This window comes from Rhineura floridana, chromosome 21 (assembly GCF_030035675.1).
Source record: "Rhineura floridana isolate rRhiFlo1 chromosome 21, rRhiFlo1.hap2, whole genome shotgun sequence".
In the NCBI taxonomy this organism is placed as follows: domain Eukaryota; kingdom Metazoa; phylum Chordata; class Lepidosauria; order Squamata; family Rhineuridae; genus Rhineura; species Rhineura floridana.
This window is the reverse complement of record NC_084500.1, coordinates 17,942,096-17,962,288: the sequence shown is the minus strand read 5'-3', so window position 1 is coordinate 17,962,288 and position 20,193 is coordinate 17,942,096. Positions and strand designations below refer to the sequence as shown.

The following is a 20,193-nucleotide window of genomic DNA, read 5'->3' as shown; positions in this document are numbered from 1 at the left end:
TGCCTCTGCACAAAGATGGTTTACAGCCAACATGGATTTAACTTGGATTCCTGCACTGAGGAGGGGGTTAGACTCAATGGCCTTAAAGGCCCCTTCCAACTCTACTATCCTATTACAGTTACCAGCTTCAGAACAACCCAGATCATCATGGTTTGAAACACTTGATATCCAGTGCCCCACCCACCAGGGTCAACAGTCCGGGACGATGGCAGCTGTAGTCCAGCAACAGATCCGGGACCGCAGGCACCAGGCAACTGATATTTCTCTTGCAAGACACAAATTCCAAACAAAGTAACAAAAATCAAAGTACTTTTCTTTAAAGATCTCCTTCTCGTGGTCGGTCCAGACGTTCATGAACTGCCTGTCCTTGTAGACCTTCATGGGGTCTTCCATCAGCCCATTCATGTTGATGAACTTCACGCGCCTCTGTTCCGCGTCAAACATCATGGGAGGAATGACCGAGAGCTGCCGCATTTGCTTTTCGTTATTCTGCAACCCCGGAGGAAAAGAGAGGCTCGTTTTAAAAAGTACAGTTAGGCCCCCAAGTCGGCCAACGCAGAGCCAGAAACTTTTTTTTTTAAAAGGGCTAGCACTTGTGGTTACAGCCCAGCATTCATTCATTAAAATGACAATTCTCTTTGGAAATGGCATCCCTATCCAGTCCCAGCGGCACTTCTTGGAACAGGAAAGACGGTGGCGCTCTGTCACAAAAAGCTACACTCCACTGCAAACAAATTAAAGGTTTTGCCAATGATGTTTTTAAAAAACCCACATTAGGACAGGGAAACATGCTGTGCCAGACATGGCATGAGATCAGGCCTATAAAAGGCACACTTTCTGGCACATTTTTGTTTGTTTGTTTGTTTATTTATTTATTTAATAACCCACCCTTCCTCCCAGAAGAAGCCCAGGGCAGCAAACAGGAACACTAGCTTCTTAAAAACAAAAGACTTTCGAACATATTAAAACAAAACATCTTAAAAGCAACATCTTACATTCACAGCATGCTGGATTTAAAACGACAAGATGCAAATCCAGGTTCACACACAAGCATGTTTCAGCCATAAGGCTCGCTGCATTGGCCTGGGCCAGTCCAATATCCACCCCTCTGCCTCACCTATCTTACATAAGCTCTGTCGGATCAGGCCAAAGGGGGACCCCACCTGGTCCAGCACTCTGTTCTCACTCCATCCTGAGCAGGGCATGAATACAATGGCATTCGCCCACTTGAGATTCCCAGAACCTCAAGAGGTACACTGCCTCCAACAGTGGAGCTAGAAAATAGCCATCACGGCTAGTAAACTGCTTAGAGTTGGGGGGGGGGGGGTTACAATCAAGCAGAATATAAATTCTGTCAACTAAATAAATAGTAGCCATTGATAGGTTATCGGAAGGAGGTCCATGGAGGACGGTTGGGATGTGAATAGCTCAGACTAATCAAAGTAAATTATACTGGAGACTCAAGGTGTCTTGAGGGACAAGCAGAGGGACAAGTTGGGAACAAACTCCCTTACCAAACCTGCTTTGATGCCAGGACTAACCTTGGAAGATAAAAATGTCATTTAAAAAAAAAAACACCGCTCTGAATTTGTCCAGAATGCTTTCCCTTTAATACCCATCTTATTAGGAAGTCCACTCTGCACAACATAGGAAGTGGGCCTTTAGTGTGATGGCAGCGACCCTTTGGAATTCCCTTCCCTTAAATATTAGACAGGCGCCATCTGTTGTCTTTTCAGCGCCTATTGAAGGCCTTCCTCTTTCAACAAGCCTTTTAAGTAGAGACCTTATCCTAGTCTGTGTCTGCATTGGAATTGTTTTTAAATGTTTTGTTTTTAAGGATGTTTTTAGTGTTTATTGCCTGTTTGCCACCATACGCTCCTTTTGGGAGGAAGGGCAGGATATAAATTTAATAACAATAATGACAATCCTGGGATTACTGGACACGGATTCCAGATATGCCCAGGTCCTGCCAACCATTTTTCCTCTTAAAAAAACCCTAAAAAATAAAACCAACCACTTCCCCCAGTTTTGCAGGAAACGTAACTACAACATCCTGTTCAACAGGGCAGCATAAAAAGGGGCGATCCAAGCAAGCATCTTTGTGTGAGTTTCTTTATAAAAGAGAAAAAAGGGGGGGTTGGATGACTATCAGAGATGCAATAGCTGCAAGATTCCTGCATGAATCACAGGGTAAGACTACACGACTCCTAAAGTCCCTTCCAGCTCTATGTTCTATAAACTTTTATTGAATTGCTATGGGAGATTTTGTTGTTAATTTGTTTGAAGAGTGGGATGCAATATTTGTTTAAATATAGACTGGAAATACACTGATTTGCCCATCCCTACTGGGCATGCGCGCACACACAGAGTTCTCTTTGTCTTCTTTCAAGTCCTTCCCTATCAGGTGATAGCAGATTTGTTGAAAAGTTATGTTGGAACGGCAAAAGAGGAAGGTACAATTAGACCATGAAAACTGCTGGGTGAAATACAGACTCAGTAAATGCACAATTCGTAAAGCTATGAATGACAGACTGTTGGTCATAAGAAAAAAGAAACAATTAGTATAAGGACTATGTTGACATATTAAAGATTATTATGGGAGACTGGCTAAATTAAGGTAAGGAATAAGAACTGGAATGCCCTGGAATGATGTTACATCAAGGAGTAATTTTTTTAAGGGCGAGGGGGAGAATAGAGGCAGAAGAAAATGGAAATGGACTGCCTTCAAGTCAATCCCAACTTCTGGCGACCCTATGAACAGGGTTTTCATGGTAAGCGGTATTCAGAGGTGGTTTACCATAGCCTTCCTCTGAGGCTGAAAAGCAGTGACTGGCCCAAGGTCACCCAGTGAGCTTCATGGCTGTGTGGGGATTCAAACCCTGGTCTCCTGGGTCATAGTCCAGCACCCTAACCACTACACCACACTGGCTAGCAGATGCTAAACAATTATTTTGTCCTTACTTTTTGTTTAAAAGACAGAAGAGGGGGAAAAAGTGAAAATAAACCGTCAATGATCCATGATGCCAAGCTGAAAATGTAGCCCGGCTTCCCCTCCCCCACACCCTCCAACGTTTTAAGAAATCCCCCCCCCCCCAAAAAAAAAAGATTCAGGGCTTTAGAGCCCAGCAACCAATCCCAAACAGCAACCCTAGTGTCAGGCACAGGTAAGACGCTATGTAAATCAAGAGAATTGTAGCCCACCAACATCTGGAGGTCCACAGATGTGCCACATCCCGGACAGAAATACCTTGCAGGGGACTCATGCAAGATGACTGCATCCTCCCCTAGCCCCTAAATTTCCAGGCAGAGCTTAAACTGACGGCCCAGCCCTCTCTCACCTCCTGTTCTGACAGCCCGTCGATGATCTCCGAGATTTCGTGCTCGCTCCGAGCAATGGTCGCCGAAAGGCCGGTCCCTCGCTGACCGACCCTAGGGATGCAATGACGACATCAAAAGAAACCAAGATTGGGAGACAAAACAACATTTTTATGAGAAAAGAGAACCAGTTTTCAGAGTGGCCTGCCTGGCTGGTTTCTTTCAGGGTGGGAGGGAACCTCCAGGGCAACATGCGCACTGGCTGACAAAGGTGCAAGGGAGACCTTTTTAAACGCTCTCTTATACGTAATGCCAGGACCACCACATCAGCAGGAGGTGCAAGACAGGAACCCCCCCCACCCCAAAAAAGGGAAGGGCCTTTGCATATCAGAGGATCAACATGTGAAATTCACACCCCCGCATGACACGAGGCAGCCACTTGCTGAAGGTGGCTTTTAAAAGAAGAGCGTAAGGGAAACCCCCAACCGTTATAAAGAATTCCAATTACAGCCACCCTGCTATTCAGAGGAGACGGACCAGATCAGCCTTTGCCAACCGGAGAGGGTGAATCACCAACTCTCAGCACAATCTACCTAACAGGTTTGTTGTGAATATAAAATGGGGAGCAGGCAGAACCATTGCTCCTTGGAGGAAAGGTGGGATATCAATGCAATCACAAATAAATACAAATTATGAAGTATTTTATATATTTGATACATGTAATTATTTTTTTAAAAAATAATAAAATGTGCAGTCGACACATCAGCAACGGACAGCAATTAATAAAAAAAATAAGTTGATTGAAATAAAAATGCCTTAAAAGAAGAGGCAATTCTGCAGCCGCCCCCATTCCCAATGAAGAGAGCCAGTGTTGGACTAGGCCCTGGGAGACCAGGGTTCAAATCCCCGCTCGGCCACGAAGCTTGCTGGGTGACCTTACGCCAGTCACTGTCTCTCTCAGCCTAGCCTACCTCACAGGGTCGTGTGAGGACAAAATGGAGGAGGAGACCTTGAGCTCCTTGGAGGAAAGGGTGGGATAGAAATGTCGTCACAGCAGCAACGACCCCCCCAGTTTTGACTGAGGGACATTTACCTTTGAAACCTCTCTTGCTGCTCTCTCTGCTTCCGGATCTCCGGGAACTGCTTCTCGTAGTATTCTCGTGTCTTGCTCTCTTTTGCCTTCCTGCGAGGGTTGTTCTCTATCCGGTCCACTTTCTTCTCCCAGGCTTCCATGAGCTGATCGTAACGCTGACAGATCTTCTGTTCCTGGTTAATCGCCCACCCAGACCCCCAAAAAAGTTGATGAGATGAAGAAAGCTCTCTCTCACATACACACGCTTCTACATGCAACGCTGGAAAATCAGCATGTGACACAAAACAGGAAGATGCAGCTTGAACAGAACATTTGCTCGTAACACTAAACCACAGCTAGCGTAAACGACAGCTAGCGTAAACGACAGCTAGCGTAAACGACAGCTAGCGTAAACGACAGCTAGCGTAAACGACAGCTAGCGTAAACGACAGCTAGCGTAAACGACAGCTAGCGTAAACGACAGCTAGCCAAATTAATTCCTTCCGCATCCCTCGATACAAGCTTATATGTGTTCTTGAAGACGAACCATAACTCACTGCTAGTATCTGCTTTAAAGATTGAAGGCCCGTTGTTCAGTCCTTGGCACCTTCAGTTAAAATGGATCAGAGAGGTGATAGCGAAAGGGCCTCTTTTGACCCAGACCCTGAAGAGCCACTGCCACATATGAAGCTGCCTTTATACAAAATCAAGCCCATCAGGCCATCGTCTACATCCAGGGTAGCCAATGTGGTGCCCTCCAGATCTTGTTGGGCTAGAACTCCCATCATCCCTGACCACGGATCGTGTTTACTGAGACTGATGGGAGCGTAGCCCTGGTCTGCACTGACTCACAGCAGCTCTCCAGGATTTCAGGCACGGGGCATTCCCAGGCCTACCTGGCAATGTCAGGGACCTTCTGCAGGAGCCCTGACACTAAAACAATGGCCCCTCAGTAGGACGTAAAGCAACCTCAAGCCAGGTCAGTCTTATAATCTATCTACCCCCTGCCAGAAAGGATAACTTTAAGCACCGAAACAGACACCCTCGTAACTTTATAAATGGCACTTTTATAAGTGCCACGAAGTGTTCATTCCATCCTTGCAAGAAATTGGTCCTTTAGTATGGCAGCATCTACTCTTTGGAACTCTCTGCCCATTGATACCAGGCAGGCACCTTCGCTGTATTGTTTCCAGCCCCTGCTAAAACCTTTTTTGTTCCACCCAGACTACCCTAGTATGCAACTTTAGCATATGGCCTTGATACGCGGTTTTAAATAAGTGTTTTATCATTACCGATTTTTATTTTATATGTTCATTATTATTTCTTAATGTCACTTTATTTTAATGTTTGTTTTTCACTGGTATTTTTAGTGACATTTTTAAACTGCCTATTGTAAACAGAAGCCTTTTCCCCTAGTATAAGCGGTATATAAATATATGGTAAATATTTTTTTTTAAAAATATGAATGACGTCACGTTGTGCCATATTTTTGATGCATATTAAGAGGGGGAAAGAGGCATCTCGTGCCAACACAAGCTACCGGCCATTCTCAAGAATTTATATACAAAGAAACAGAAACAAACCCGTACCCGCTGTTTCCTGGCGTGATTCCTTCTCTTAAAAAAGAGGATCAGCTTTTTTCTCATGACTTGGTTCCTAGGCAAAAGAATATCAGAACATCAGAAGCGCCCTGCGGGATCTGGCCAATGACCTACCTCGTACAGCATCCAACTGGTATTCAGAGGTCTGCCACCTCTGGCACTGGAGAGAGAACACAGCCATCGTGGCCTGTAGATAGCCTTAAGGACATCAACGCCCCTTCTAGGCCGGCACCCTGTTCTCACCATGCCTAGCCAGATGCCTTAATGGGAAGCCCACAAGTAGGGCATGATGCACCTTTTTATCCTAGCCTTTGACACCTGAGATGTATATTTTTAGGACCCACACTATTTTGTGGGTTTTGGTTGTTTTTAATGCTGTATTTTAAAAACGGAATCCTTGGGTAAAGGGCAGATAATAAGTGCCAATGCCAACAACAACAACAACAAAAGCCACTCTCCCCACCGGTACTTCCCAGCAACTGGCGCTCAGAGACATTTACTGCCTCCGAAAATAGAGGGAGAACATAGCCATCATGGTTAGTGGCCATCAATAGCCTGATCCTCTTTAAAGGATCCAAGTTGGTGGCCATCACTGCCTTCAAGGGGGGGATGGAGGGAAATACAAGGCACTTACGTTTTGATGTTTTCATGGTACACTTTTGTGTCCGATGGCTGGTTGTACAGTGGCTGCAGTACAGGGTGTGGGGGGGGGAAGACAAGGAGATTTATAGAAGGTTCTTCAGAACAGGTCGCTCCCAAACCATTGGGAAAGCTTTCAAGCAAACGTCACACAGAGTTTCGTTTACGCATCGCCCCTGGCGTGCAACAGACACAGAGCCGCTGCAACGAAGAACATCCCCAGATTGTTAGGCCAGACCGGCCCAGTCTCCTCGTTGCCTTTAAAGGAATTTCACAACCCTTTAAGGCAGGGGTGATGATTTTATGGTCTTGCCCAGATGTTGCTGGACTCCGCCTGGGTGGTGGGTATGGGGATGCAACATCATCTAGGAGAGCTGCAGGGTCCTCCCTCCCCCCGCACTTCCTGCATTAGAAGAATTAAAAGCAAATCTCACACACACACAAACAAGTTACAGGGTTGCTCACCAGTTCAACTTTGGGGCCGAGGCCTTCAAAGATCTTGTGAGCTTCTTCAGCTTTCTTCTACAAAAACCGGGGAGGGGGGGAGGGAGGGAGGGAGGGGGAAGAGAGGCATCGTTCGCTTGTCCGGAGAATCAGAAGAGTGCGTGCACAGGTACCCACGCACGTAAATCATCAAACAATACAATATAAAGGTTTCTTCCTGCCATCTGCCCCTTAATTCCAGCTCACAGCTCCAATGTTGGGGCAGTTACAGAGAACATTCTACCCCAAGTTCCATTTCTGGCCTGGAAGGGGGCCCTATTTCTTTTCTTTTCTTTCATGCTCTTTCCCTGCCCCTCCCATCTCCCAGTCTTTACAACCAAGATGGAAGACTCTCCCTCCCCACCCACCCACAGGCTTCTACTCAAAAAGGATGAGAGGGGTGAAAAGTCTCTCAGGCCTGATGGTTTGGAAACTCGCACCCAGACCCAGCGGTACGGTCTCCAAACAGCTCTGGGGGGGCCCCCCGGGTTTTAAGGCCTCACGTTCCGGCCAAAAGAGAGCCCTCCACTGAGATCAGCTGAGATCCACTGAGATCACTGAGATCCACTGAGATCAGCTGAACTTCCAGCCCCAACATAGACTGAGCTGCTCCACGAGCTAGAGGGAGCCCCAGCTGACAAAGCGTCAAGGCCCCAGCTGACAAAGCGTCAAGGCAAGTTAAGCAGCAGAGCGAAAAGAGGGTAAGTAGCTCCCATTTATTCCATTATTTAATTGAAGTAAAACAGCTCAGAGCAATAAGTAATAAGGGCAGCCTAAGGTCACCCTGAGCTAGGAGCCAAATCCTGACAGAACCTATATCTTAGGAGACAGATCCTAGGAGAAGGAAGCCCATAGAAAGCTAGTTTTCAACACCACCCTAGCAGGAAAGCTTCAGGGGACACTGTAAACAAGGCTAAATTCCAGTCGGAGAGAAGGGGGAAAAGGAAACTCCACCGACACATACAGGGAGAGAGTCAGCTCAGTCCTTGCTAAAAAGGGCAGCTTCAGCCTTCCTGAAACACAACCACAAGCTCTGTTTCCCTAGGTTAAAGAAAGGTCAGGCTGTTCTAGGTGGGAAAACAACAAACACAAAAGACTTGCCTGGAAGGCGCAGCCCCTTGATTAGATTAAAAGCAGCCAAAAGCTTAAACAGCCCCGCCCCTCGCTCAGGAAGGAAGCCTGTCTTCCTGCCTTCAAAGGAAGGAAGCCTGAGATAATCCTAGAGTTAAACCCCAGCTGATAGTTGAGCCATCAGCCTCAAGTAACACATCATTGGCTGGCAGCAGTAGCTGGGAGGAACCAGCCACACATATAAAGTCAGAGCACCCTAGCGAGGGAGCCTGCTCCACGAGCTAGAGGGAGCCCCAGATAACAAAGCATCAAGGCGAGTTAAGCAGCAGAGCGAGTTCGGCAGCAGGGCGAGGAGGCCAGGGCCCCCCACTCTGCCCGTCTGTTCCCTGACCTCAACTAAACCGCAGTCTCCAACCCATTGACGTCATAAACCTTAAACAAAACTATGCAGGTAAGAAGCCAGCAGGGGTGTGGGGGCTTTCCAGTGTTTTGCACCGCCTGCAGCATGTACGACTATCTGCCTGTTGGACAGAAGTCGTGGGTGTGCTCTCGGTGCAATGAGCTCCTGGCTCTCCGGGAACGACTTCATTTCCTTGAGGCCAAGGTGGCGGACCTGGAAAAGCTGAGAGAGGCAGAGAGGTGTGTGGAGGAGGCCTTCAGGGACGTTATAGCTGTGTCCCACTCCAACGATGATAGCTCTCCTGCTATCATGGACAACGATGGTCTCGGGGAAGGAGAGCATCCAGCTGAGGAAGAGGGAAACGATCCCTTAGAAGGGACCCATTCCTTGGGGGATGAGCAGCTATCCTCTCGTGCCGAGGATATATCTCCAGGGGCTGGAGGGATCCTTGTAGTGGGTGATTCGATCATTAGGAACATAGACAGTGGGGTGTGTGATGGGCGTGTAGACCGCAAGGTGTTTTGCCTGCCTGGTGCGAAGGTTGCGGATATCGCCCGTCGTTTAGATAGTTTGGTAGACAGTGCTGGGAAGGAGTCAGTGGTTGTGGTGCACGTTGGCACCAACGACATGGGGAAATGCAGCTGTGAGGTCCTGGAAGCAAAATTTAGGTTGCTAGGTAGGATGCTGAAAGCCAGGACCTCCAAAGTGGCTTTCTCTGAAATGCTACCGGTTCCACGCGCAGGACCAGCCAGACAGGCCCAGCTTCGCAGTCTCAATGCGTGGATGAGACGATGGTGTCGGGTGGAAGGGTTTGGATTTGTTAGGCACTGGGGAACTTTTTGGGACAAGCCGGGCCTGTACAAAAGGGACGGGCTCCACTTGAACCAGAATGGAACCAGACTGCTGGCACTTAAAATTAAAAAGGTGGCAGAGCAGCTTTTAAACTGACTGAGGGGGGAAACCCAACAGGAGCTGAGGAAGGTCCGGTTCGGAATAAACCTCCCCCCTGGGATAAAAACCAAAGAAATGATGAAATTTTAAAAGGGGTAGGCCTAGAAGTAGGCATTGTGAGAGCAGGGGCACAGGATATAAATTCAGAAGAGCAAAATTATCACAGGCCTAACCACAAGTGCCAAAGACACTTGAAGAGAGACACTGCTTACAAGTGCCTGTACGCTAATGCCAGGAGCCTGCGAACCAAGATGGGAGAACTGGAGTGCTTGGTCTTAGAGGAGAGCATTGATATAGTGAGCATAACGGAGACCTGGTGGAATGGAGAAAACCAGTGGGATACGGTTATCCCTGCATATAAACTATATCGGAAGGACAGGGAAGGACGTATTGGTGGCGGAGTCGCTCTATACGTGAAAGAAGGCATTGAATCCAGCAAGCTCGAAACCCCAAAAGAGGCAGACTCCTCCACAGAATCGTTGTGGGTGGTGATACCATGCCCCAGGAGGGACTTAATACTGGGAACGATCTATCGTCCCCCTGATCAAAATGCTCAGGGAGATCTGGAGATGAGATATGAAATTGAGGAAGCATCCAAACTAGGAAAGGTGGTAGTAATGGGTGACTTCAACTACCCGGACATAGACGGGCTGCATATGTGTTCCAGTCATGACAAAGAAGCAAAGTTTCTAGATATTCTAAATGACTATTCCCTAGATCAGTTGGTCATGGAACCGACCAGAGGGACGGCAACCCTGGACTTAATCCTCAGTGGGGACCGGGACCTGGTGCGAGATGTAAGTGTTGTTGAACCGATTGGGAGCAGTGACCACAGTGCTATTAAATTAAACATACATGTAACTGGCCAATTGCCAAGAAAATCCAACACGGTCACATTTGACTTCAAAAGAGGAAACTTCACAAAAATGAGGGGATTGGTAAAAAGAAAGCTGAAAAACAAAGTCCAGAGGGTCACATCACTCGAAAATGCTTGGAAGTTGTTTAAAAACACTATATTAGAAGCTCAACTGGAGTGCATACCGCAGATCAGAAAAGGTACCGCCAGGGCCAAGAAGATGCCAGCATGGTTAACGAGCAAAGTCAAGGAAGCTCTTAGAGGCAAAAAGTCTTCCTTCAGAAAATGGAAGTCTTGTCCAAATGAAGAAAATAAAAAAGAAGACAAACTCTGGCAAAAGAAATGCAAGAAGACAATAAGGGATGCTAAAAAAGAATTTGAGGAGCACATTGCTAAGAACATAAAAACCAACAACAAAAAATTCTATAAATACATTCAAAGCAGGAGACCATCTAGGGAGACAATTGGACCCTTGGATGATAAGGGAGTCAAAGGTGTACTAAAGAACGATAAGGAGATTGCAGAGAAGCTCAATGAATTCTTTGCATCTGTCTTCACAGGGGAAGATATAGGGCAGATCCCTGAACCTGAACTAACATTTGCAGGAAGGGATTCTGAGGAACTGAGACAAATAGTGGTAATGAGAGAGGAAGTTCTAAGCTTAATGGACAATATAAAAACTGACAAATCACCGGGCCCGGATGGCATCCACCCGAGAGTTCTCAAAGAACTCAAAGGTGAAATTGCTGATCTGCTAACTAAAATATGTAACTTGTCCCTTGGGTCCTCCTCCGTGCCTGAGGACTGGAAAGTGGCAAATGTAACGCCAATCTTCAAAATGGGATCTAGAGGGGATCCCGGAAATTACAGGCCAGTTAGCTTAACTTCTGTCCCTGGAAAACTGGTAGAAAGTATGATTAAAGCTAGATTAACTAAGCACATAGAAGAACAAGCCTTGCTGAAGCAGAGCCAGCATGGCTTCTGCAAGGGAAAGTCCTGTCTCAGTAACCTATTAGAATTCTTTGAGAGTGTCAACAAGCATATAGATAGAGGTGATCCAGTGGACATAGTGTACTTAGACTTTCAAAAAGCGTTTGACAAGGTACCTCACCAAAGGCTTCTGAGGAAGCTTAGCAGTCATGGAATAAGAGGAGAGGTCCTCTTGTGGATAAGAAATTGGTTAAGAAGCAGAAAGCAGAGAGTAGGAATAAACGGACAGTTCTCCCAATGGAGGGCTGTAGAAAGTGGAGTCCCTCAAGGATCGGTATTGGGACCTGTACTTTTCAACTTGTTCATTAATGACCTAGAATTAGGAGTGAGCAGTGAAGTGGCCAAGTTTGCTGATGACACTAAATTGTTCAGGGTTGTTAAAACAAAAAGGGATTGCGAAGAGCTCCAAAAAGACCTCTCCAAACTGAGTGAATGGGCAGAAAAATGGCAAATGCAATTCAATATAAACAAGTGTAAAATTATGCATATTGGAGCAAAAAATCTTAATTTCACATATACGCTCATGGGGTCTGAACTGGCGGTGACCGACCAGGAGAGAGACCTCGGGGTTGTAGTGGACAGCACGATGAAAATGTCGACCCAGTGTGCGGCAGCTGTGAAAAAGGCAAATTCCATGCTAGCGATAATTAGGAAAGGTATTGAAAATAAAAGAGCCGATATCATAATGCCATTGTATAAATCTATGGTGCGGCCGCATTTGGAATACTGTGTACAGTTCTGGTCGCCTCATCTCAAAAAGGATATTCTAGAGTTGGAAAAGGTTCAGAAGAGGGCAACCAGAATGATCAAGGGGATGGAGCGACTCCCTTACGAGGAAAGGTTGCAGCATTTGGGGCTTTTTAGTTTAGAGAAAAGGCGGGTCAGAGGAGACATGATAGAAGTGTATAAAATTATGCATGGCATTGAGAAAGTGGATAGAGAAAAGTTCTTCTCCCTCTCTCATAATACTAGAACTCGTGGACATTCAAAGAAGCTGAATGTTGGAAGATTCAGGACAGACAAAAGGAAGTACTTCCTTACTCAGCGCATAGTTAAACTATGGAATTTGCTCCCACAAGACGCAGTAATGGCCACCAGCTTGGATGGCTTTAAAAGAAGATTAGACAAATTCATGGAGGACAGGGCTATCAATGGCTACTAGCCATGATGGCTGTGCTGTGCCACCCTAGTCAGAGGCAGCATGCTTCTGAAAACCAGTTGCCGGAAGCCTCAGGAGGGGAGAGTGTTCTTGCACTCGGGTCCTGCTTGCGGGCTTCCCCCAGGCACCTGGTTGGCCACTGTGAGAACAGGATGCTGGACTAGATGGGCCACTGGCCTGATCCAGCAGGCTCTTCTTATGTTCTTATGAGCCAGGCCACTGGCCCATTCAGCTCAGTATTGCCTGCACTGACTGGCAGCAGCTCTCTGGGGTTTCAGGCAGGGAGTCTCTACCTGGAGATGCTGGCGGGCATTGAAGCTGGGACCTTCTGCATACCAAGCACGTGCTCGGCCACACAGCTACAGACCTTCCTTGTCTCTTGAGGCTCAAGTGGCCTCGGTGGCACGGAATGCGTTTTACCATCTCCGTTTGGTAGCCCAACTACGCCCCTATCTGGACAGGGACGACCTCGCCTCCGTTGTCCATGCTCTGGTAACTTCAAGATTGGATTACTGTAATGCACTCTACATTGGGCTGCCCTTGAAGACAGTTCGGAAGCTTCAGCTAGTGCAGAATGCGGCAGCTAGATTATTGACGAGGACCAGTCGGTCTTCGCATATAACTCCTGTTCTGGCTCGCCTGCACTGGCTACCTATTTGCTTCCGGGCGAGATTCAAGGTGTTGGTTATGACCTATAAAGCCTTACATGGCGTGGGACCGCAATACCTGGTGGAACGCCTCTCCCACTATGAACCTACCCGTTCGCTTCGTTCGTCATCGAAGGCCCTCCTCCAGGTACCAACTCATTGTGAAGCCCGGAGGGTGGTTACTAGATCTAGGGCCTTTTCCGTGGTGGCCCCCGAGTTGTGGAATAGCCTCCCCGAAGAGGTACGCCTGGCGCCTACACTATTATCTTTTCGGCGCCAGGTAAAGACCTTTTTATGCTCCCAGGCATTTTAATCACTCTAGTCTTTTTAGCTTTTTAATCTTGTATACTAAGTCTTTATTTTTATTTTCTGTTTAAGTGTATTTGTTTTTATGTCATATATGTTTTTGTGATTTTATTATTGCCATGTATGTATTCTACCCTGTGCTGTTTACCGCCCTGAGAGGTATTTGCTAAGGGCGGTATATAAATGTAACCAAATAAATAAATAAATAAATAAATAAATAAATAAGCAAAGGTTACCCATGCTGACCTTGCCTTCCTCTTTGACCTCCTCCCTCTCTTGCACAACCGAGGGGGTGTGGAGAGCCCAGACACACACAGGTCACAGCCAGGCCTGTGTACACTCGGTGTCGCCACCATTGCATTGCACAAGGCAGGCGTTTGGCACCACACCCACAAAACAGTTCCCACGGCCGTGCTCAAAACGCACGCAGGGCAATCCCTATCAGAAGCGGACGGAGAGGTCACTGCAGGGAATGTCCGGTGGCCCAAGCAAGGGGCTTCACTGTCTGTCCCCCTCCACAGCTGACTGGCAAATGCAGGGTGAATGAGGCTGCCTTTTAGAATCCCAACATGCCACAGGCATTCCTGCCCAGGAGGAGTTGGACGCTGACGCAACACAGCCCAGAATTTCTCCAGCCCCGAATTGGCGTCACAGTTTGGCTAGACAGATGAAGCCTCAGTAACCTCAAGGCTTGATTACTGCCATGTGCTCTATGCAGGACTACCCTCGTGCCTGGTCCGGAAGCTCCAGCTGGTGCAAAATGCTAGGCTATGACCGTTGATGGGGACGAACTACCACCAGAATGTAACTCCGGTGCTGAAAAGCTTGCACCGGCTGCCCGTATGTTACCGAAGCAGGCCACATTCACACACGTCCCTCTGCTGGGCCAACGGACATGGGACCCCAAGCGCATGCTTGGTCTGGGCCCTGATCCTCGAATGAACGCCGCAGGTTGACAGAGGGGCTTGCATGTCATAAACCAAGGTTGTCGACTTATTGTGGTTTACTGGCACACAAGTTCGCATGTCTCAATGAGCCACGGATGCCAACCTATTGTGGTTTCTTGTGCACGATGCCCAATCGTTCCTTCCCTGGCACAATCGGGGAAAATGAAACTGCAGTTAAGCTTGGCTTCCTGCAACTACAAGCCCAACACTGAGGCTTGCCGCTTCCTAGTAAGGCAGGATTCGTGAGAGAAAAACAAACCACAGTTTAAGACAGGCTTTGGATCCTAACAGCAGGGGCATGAATGCTGTGCCAGTCGGCACAATGGCGCCCTTGACATCTTCCCGTGGTGCCCACAGAATTCTAAGGTTCCTCCCCTTAACACTCTCTGTCCTGTTGCTAAGGGAGGTTGTGAGGGCAGCCTACCTTCTTCCTCAAAAAGTACATAGAGCTGAAGGAGGAAGTGGGGAAGAGTGACACTCTTTCCCATTTCCTCTTTCAGCTTTATATGCTTTTCAAGTCTCAGAATAATTCTACTGGATCTCTTTCTGTCTCTTGGAGGAGGAATGATCCAGGGGAGAGAAGGGAACAGAGGGCACGGTACCCTCGGCACTCATTCAAAAGTCCAAATCTGCCCGTGGGCTTAAAAATAGATTGGTGACCCCTATTGCAGGGACAACAAACCACTGTCCAGGGTTCAGACATTAACAGGAATTGGTGGCTTTGTGATTTGCTCCTCCCACTCGCCTGAGGGAGGAGTGATCAAGCAGTATGCGCAATAAAACCCCTAGAAGCCAACAACCCCAGCTTGTCACAATGTGCAAACGCAGCCATCTGGTCTCACAGAGGTAAAAAGGAACCCGCACCCAGAACGACTCTCTGCATCAAATATACACAAGGCGTGAAGCAAAAAGAAGCAACTATTACCCGATTCTCGTCATAAATAATCTGGACAATGCTGCGATGCTTCTGTTCCACAGGAGGAGGGGAGACGGGCCTCTCCGGCTCTGGGGGCTTAGCGGCTTCTTCTTCGAGTTGTTGCTAGGAGACCAAAAGAAAAGCAGAAGGTGGGGGAGAGAGAACCAGCCATCCACGTACCACGCTGCTCCCGCTGGGAATGAGTCACCGGAGATAAATACGCCAGCATCTGAATCAACAGTTTGCATCAAGGTGCAAATTTGCAAGGTAAGAACGACAAAGAGAGGGGATTTCGGAACTACCAGCTGTGCCAGTCACAAGCTCAAGACTATTTTTGCTTTCAATTTTTTTTTTTAAGAAACCTTTAAAAAACAAAAACAAATCTGTTCTGAAACACATAAAAAAATGTTGAGCCAAGAAAGACAAGAATTCCATGCCAGGAAAAATGGGGTTTGGCAAACCGGGGTTAAGTAACAATTTGCAACATGGCACACTTGTTTTGCCTACTCTAGGGACAGTCAACATGGCGCCCTCCAGGTGTTGCTGCTGAACCTCCTGCAGCATCCAACACCCCAACCCAGAGTGTTCCATTCCCCCTCCCCCAGCCAAATCTCTCCTCTGCCAAGAACTTCCACACAAATTCCTCATCCAAGGGCCTGTGGAACTACCACGCTCTTCCCCCCTGCCCCCGTCTGACGGCTTACTTGTTTCTTTTTCAGCTTGAGGATCTGCTGTTCCACTTTGGCAATCTCCCGGTCCACCCGGTCCATGCTCTGGATCAGCTCTTCCTTCGACAGCTTGGACGGAGACGCGTTCTGGTCGTCTCCGCATGGCTGGCCCGACATCGGGGACGGCGGCCCTTCATGCTTGCCTCCGAAAGCAGACTCCTTGGAGAGAAAGAAACACGTTAAAATAGGGAGGCGGGGAACCTTGAACCAAAAAATAACAAGCCCCATGTGGAAGACAAGGCAGCTCCTTGCCCAACAGGTACAGAGATATTCGCCCAAGTTGCTTTTAAGTGCCACATGGTCAGCGGCCACGGTTCATTGCCCTGATATCGTTGCCATTACAGAAATATTTGCAAATACAGTAATACCTCCGTTAATCAATCCTCCAGGAAGGAACCTCCTTTTAATGAGGGCTTTTTTTTGTTAAGGTGAAACTGACCAGCTTTGCTTTGGATAAACTTTCCAGCCTGTGCCTTTGCTTTAAGGTGAAACTGAGCAGCCTGTGTCTTTACTTTGCAGTCAATAAACTGACCATCCTGTGCCTTTGCTTTAAGGTAAAACTGACTAACCTGTGTCCTTGCTTTGCTGTCAGTAAACTGACAAGCCTGTGGATTTGCTTTGCATTAAAGAGATTTCTTGCTTTCTCCCAGGGCTGGGGAAGAAAGGATCCAATACGATTCAGAGGAGAAGGAGAGGGTGGGTGCCAGGTAGGCACCCTTTAAAGCCCCTGTTGAAGTTGCCCCCATCATCTATGAGTGGATGTAGGAACCTATCCCTATTCTTTCCATTTTATTCACACCTCTTGTACCAAAGTTTGTGTTAAAGAAGTAATGTCCAAGAATGCATGTACTTCATTAACTGAGGCATTACTGTAAATGTTCCCAGCCAGCGTTACCTTCTTTAGGTCAGACGACCGTAAACCCTCTTGCAGCTGGTGGGCTAACGGCAGGACCGCTGTGGCACTGACCCGCTGGTAGTGGGAGTCGGACATTTGGTCCAGGCGTGGCCTCTTTGGATCCAGTGCATCATGATCAGCTTGCGACGGGCCGGGATGAAACTGTGCCTCGTAGCCAGATCGCCTTTCCTGAGGCCTGAAAGAGACAAGAAAAGCTAAGCCCAACGGCACAGGCGGTACCATAAAAGAAGTAAGAGCCATAACGGCACGCACTCCGGCTGTCCCCGTTTACCAGGGTTGCCATTTTCTAGTATCTGTCCTGAGTAAATTGCAGCCACGTTTCTGCAAATTTCGTGTTGGAAGGGACCTTAGTGGTCATTGTGAGGCGTCCTTCCCTGGCTCTCCCTGTCAGGTTCCTACCTGCTCGTGGTTACTGCCTGTCTCTAGGCACCACCAGGGACTCCACCAGTCCGGACCGCACTCTCTTATGGTTTACCTATCCGCTCTAGCACAGATCTCAACAGATCCCCCTGCTAGGCAACCACCAGTAACGTCCCAATACTAGTATTCCCAGAGACTCTGAATACTGGTATTGTTATTCTCTTCACCGCTGCCACCATTTGTTACAGTTCACCTTCAGCCTTGGTCATTACCTTACCCTCCCTTCTGGTCTGTGAAACCCCAGCCAAGGATCAGGCCTTTGGTAAACCAAATTAAGTATTTATTACAGATAACAAAGCTAACAAGATTAACAAGATTTCTTCTTAAGGCACATAAGCATATGGTTTTACTCAATACTAATCCGAACTCCACCTCCCTCCTTCTCCACTCTCTCCTGGCAAACAACTCTCTAAACCCCACCAAGCAACCCACTCAGTTCTCTTCTCCCCCCCAGATTCCACTCTCACTCTTCCTTTTATACATTCAGCCATTTTAAACACTCAGCCAATCATCTCGCATTCTACTGCCCATTCACTCCCCCCCTTTCACTCCACTTACCATGTATCTTCTAAACAACCAACACTTACCATATATACATTAATATAGGAACATCACAGTCATCTAATACAAATCCAAACTGCTAAGTACAGGATCTCCAGTGCAGAATGCAAGAAGGGCATCCCTGACAGGTGACTATCTGGCCTCTGCTTAAGCATCGCTGGTGAAGGGGCACAGGCCGCCTCCAGAGGTGATCTGCTCCACCGGCAGACAGCTCCCAGCATCAAGGCACCCTGCCTAATCCAACAATAAGATATTTATTTATTTATTTATTTGATTTATATCCCGCCCTTCCTTCCAGAAGGAGCAAGACAATCAAGCCAGAGGGTCAGCCTGCTGGAGAATTACAACTGTTTAATGCTTAGGATCAGAGGCACCTGACGGCTCCACGTCAGTGGGCAGTGGAGTCTGCTGAAGCACCGTGGCCAGCTCCTTAAATATTTGGACTAAAACACGGAGCAGACTCCACTGCCCCACTGGCATGGAGCCACCAGCCGCCACTGCTTAGGATAGCAGGAAACTGTTTTACACTAAGTCAGCCTCTCCATCCATCGAGCTCAATATTGTCCTCAACGACTGGAAGCGGCTCTCTGTGATTTGAGGCAGGGGGCCATTCCCAGCCCTCTAACCCGGAGGTGCCAGGGATTGGACCAGAGACCTTGTCCATGCAAAACAGATATTCTACCACAGATCTATAGCTCTTCGCCTAAAAGTACAGCAAGATGCGAGTCCTCATGGTTCATGGATCTTAAGGCCTGGTTTAAATAGTTCGGAAGATAGGAAGCTGCCTTATACCGAGCCAAGCCATTGGTCCATCCAGCTCAGTATTTTCCACACTGACTGGCAGCAGCTCTCCAGAGCAGGGCCGGCACCAGAGGGCGGCCAGGTCAGGCCCTGGCCAAGGGGGCCTGAGGGGCCCTTGAAGGGACCCTCCTCAGGGTGGGTGGGTAGTGCTCATTTTCACAATCCAGGGCAGCATCGGCTCTTGACCCTGCTGAGGACCACAGAGAGGGAACTCCTAGGCACCCCCCTACTACCGCGCAGGCCCATGACATGCCACCTACCTTTCCCTTGAAGTAATGCTAGCTCCACTGCGGGCACATGCCTGCCATCAACCAAGATGGCGGCAAGGGAATCAGCCCCTTAAGGAAGCCTCGGCCACCATCTTGGTTGATGGCAGGCATGCGCGCACAAATTGGCCAGCATTCACTTCAAGGGAAAGGTAGATGGGGCATGTGGGCGAGTGCCAGGGCAGGCTGGTGCCCAAGGGTGCCGGCATGCCTGGCGCTGGCCCTGCTCCGGGGCTTCAGATGAGAAGTCTTTTTCCCCAGCTGTATCCGGAGGCACCAGGGATTGAACCTGGGGTCTTTGGCACACTATTGAAGATGGAAGATGGAATTAATAGGGATAATGGCTATTGAAATTATTGGACCTAACAGATTTTGATGAGATGGATTAATCGACATGTTTATTTGGACTATGGTTATGACAATAAGATTATTATTATTATTATTGAGATGGATTAATCGACATGTTTGGAGAAAAATTGATAGATATATTTCTTAAAGAATTGAAACCTCTCTTTGACTTTTTGTGGAAAGAATAAAGTAATGTTTATGAGATTTGATGATTAATTAAGATAACTACTGGAGGAAAGTGATTTTATAATATAATTTAAGAGACAGGATTGTTATATATTGTAGACCTACAACTGATTTGATCTGCGACAAATGGGAAGTCAACATTTTATTTTTTTGTTTAATCATTTTTGTTTTGTTTTGTTTTTTGTCTTTGAATGTTTTATGATTTTGTTTTGTATGTTTTATGAAAATTTGAATAAAAATTATTGTAAAAAAAAAAAGAACCTGGGGTCTTTGGCACACAAAACCAGTGTTTGGCCACTGAGCCATAGCCCTTCCCCAAGTATATGTTACGTAAGCGGTTGCTGGAATGACTCGGGGGGGGGGTCAGAATTCCAACCTCTAAAATTATTGTGTTCTTAAGCCCAGAAAACTGTGCCGGGCGTCCTTTCATAAAGCAGACACACACAGGCAGCTGTGTTTGCAAAACATAACCAGCTGCTTTCTACAAAATGGAAACCACTGGCCCATCTTGTTTATACATTAACCACATTTATTATATAAGCACATTGAGGTGGCTTGCAACATACAAAGACGCAATAAAATTTAAAAACCAATAAAAGCATCATTAAAAGCAG

General features: G+C 47.4%; 1 protein-coding gene across 8 annotated transcripts in view; it reads right to left on the bottom strand.

Moving 5' to 3' along the window:
* Positions 1 to 20,193, bottom strand: part of NCOR1 (nuclear receptor corepressor 1) — a 109,253-nt gene that overhangs the window by 67,365 nt on the left and 21,695 nt on the right. For all 8 annotated transcript variants that reach the window (XM_061605353.1, XM_061605352.1, XM_061605356.1 and 5 more), the window contains exons 4-12: positions 16,977 to 17,172; positions 16,058 to 16,240; positions 15,363 to 15,476; positions 7,093 to 7,149; positions 6,623 to 6,675; positions 5,977 to 6,043; positions 4,409 to 4,581; positions 3,339 to 3,429; positions 311 to 489 (exon numbers count right to left, since the gene is read on the bottom strand). In XM_061605353.1, the coding sequence (XP_061461337.1) occupies positions 311 to 489; positions 3,339 to 3,429; positions 4,409 to 4,581; positions 5,977 to 6,043; positions 6,623 to 6,675; positions 7,093 to 7,149; positions 15,363 to 15,476; positions 16,058 to 16,240; positions 16,977 to 17,172 (1,113 nt within the window). The remainder of the gene's footprint in view (positions 1 to 310; positions 490 to 3,338; positions 3,430 to 4,408; positions 4,582 to 5,976; positions 6,044 to 6,622; positions 6,676 to 7,092; positions 7,150 to 15,362; positions 15,477 to 16,057; positions 16,241 to 16,976; positions 17,173 to 20,193) is intronic.